The 1,848-nt window shown below is 32.7% G+C and overlaps 1 protein-coding gene across 1 annotated transcript; it reads left to right on the plus strand.

The window, feature by feature from the left end:
* Positions 1 to 38: 38 nt before the first annotated feature.
* On the plus strand, positions 39 to 606 carry LOC123274164 (Bardet-Biedl syndrome 5 protein homolog; the record flags this gene model as incomplete). The annotated part of the gene is made up of 3 exons (XM_044741655.1): positions 39 to 222; positions 311 to 446; positions 505 to 606. Coding segments are annotated over exons 1-3 (357 nt in total), but the record flags the coding sequence as incomplete, so codon positions are not given.
* Between the last annotated feature and the right edge of the window lie 1,242 nt (positions 607 to 1,848).

The raw sequence follows: 1,848 nt of genomic DNA on the forward strand, positions 1-1,848 counted from the left end.
GGGTGAAACCAATAACTTCCCGATTTTTGAAAATTGTCAATTTTCTTAGCGGGAAATTAATAAAAAAGTTATTGTTTTTGAACATAATTTATAGATTCAAGGAATGACTACCCAAGCTTTGCACTTACTAACATCATTTAAAAACTGCAAATATGAATTTATTTTTACAAACTTAAACACAAAAAATTTCCGGCACTACACGTCAGTTACGGGAGTTTTCAGGTAAGCAGTTTTTTGATAATAAATGAAATAAATTATTTTAATCTATTAAATTCAATACTGTACAAATAATATTTTTAATCAATTTTAGAGCATATATGTCGACAAAAATCTATCGTGAAATAAAATTACGCGGAGCTTTTATTCAATACAAATCACTTATAACGTTACCATCAGAAATTATAAGTAGTTCGACTCCTGGCGTTTGGAATTTGTCGACGGAACAAGTATAAAATTTATTACTTTCATAAAAATATGGTTAATAGTACAATGCAAATATTTTAGGGCAATGTTGGAACATTTTTAGTGACGAATATTCGAATAGTATGGTTTGCAGACATGAATCATCAGTTTAACGTCTCCTTACCGTATTTAGCTATGGAAAGTGTAAGTAAAATAAAGTAATTTAATTAAATATCCTTTTTAAGGAGAATATATTAAATAGAATTTTAATTTATTTTTAAAAACTTACAAAAAAAAACTTGCTTTACTTAAGAAATATTTTTTGCATGTTTTTCTAATTCTTCTAACTTTAACAATCTCTTTATTAAATTTTCTTCCGATCTTTATCAACAAAAAAATTAGGAAAACGGTTGACCCTGACGGCCATCCCTGCAATTTCCCGCTAATTCCATACCTGGACGCTTAAAATTGCACTTATGACGTTTTTGAACTCTTCGAGCTCAAAAATACAATTTATGTGTTGTTTTGAACTCTCCGAGCTCAAAGAGATAGCTTGTTTATGCTTTTGAGCTCAAAAGCCTGATAGCAGTTTGATAAAACGCGATTTTTTGAATTTTCAAACCGCAATAACTTTTGAATGAATGAACCGATTTTCACGCGGTTGGCAGCATTCGATGCAGTTTTTTAAGCCGCATAAAGAATCTTTAAGTTTGAATTGATCGAACTAGAAATTTTGGAGTAATTCCGCAAAAACTCTTTCGGTTTTCTTTCCTTTAAGATATCTTTCGAACGAAGAATATATGGCGAGGCTTTCGCCTACCTCCGAAGAGGCCGTTTCCTGGGCTCAAAAGAGCTATACACGCAATATCTTTCGAACAAATCAACCGATTTTGGCCGGATTAGCGGCGATCGATGTGGTTTTTCAAGGTTAAGCGCTGATTAGTTTTTGAAGTTGATCGATAAAGCCGTTTAAAAGTTATTAAAAAAAAACCACTTTCAAAAAAAAATTTTTTCACAGTTTTTTTGAGATTTCTCAAAATCTATCGGTCCGAATCAGTCCAAATTGCATTAAAAATCTAAGTTTGGCCCAGCCCCAGCCATAATTTATAGCTAAATTTGTCATTAAAGACAAATTTGGGAACTGGAGAAATAAAGGATAAAGGAGGGAGGGGGACCTTACTCAGTAGGAATTTTTCGGTAACCGAAAAAATAATTCAGACAGCCCAGACCGGGACTCGAACCCGGATCGTTTGGTTACGCGCCAAAGACTCTACCAGTTAAGCTATCCGAGACATTGTCCGTAACTACCATTCAGTTAGCTAATAATATTTAATATTATAATGAATTATAATATTAAAATATTATAAACTATTATAGGAGGTTTACGTACTTACACACACACACACACACACACACACACACACACACACACACACACACACACAC

Source organism: Cotesia glomerata, unplaced genomic scaffold (assembly GCF_020080835.1).
Source record: "Cotesia glomerata isolate CgM1 unplaced genomic scaffold, MPM_Cglom_v2.3 scaffold_2431, whole genome shotgun sequence".
Classification (NCBI taxonomy): Eukaryota; Metazoa; Arthropoda; class Insecta; order Hymenoptera; family Braconidae; genus Cotesia; species Cotesia glomerata.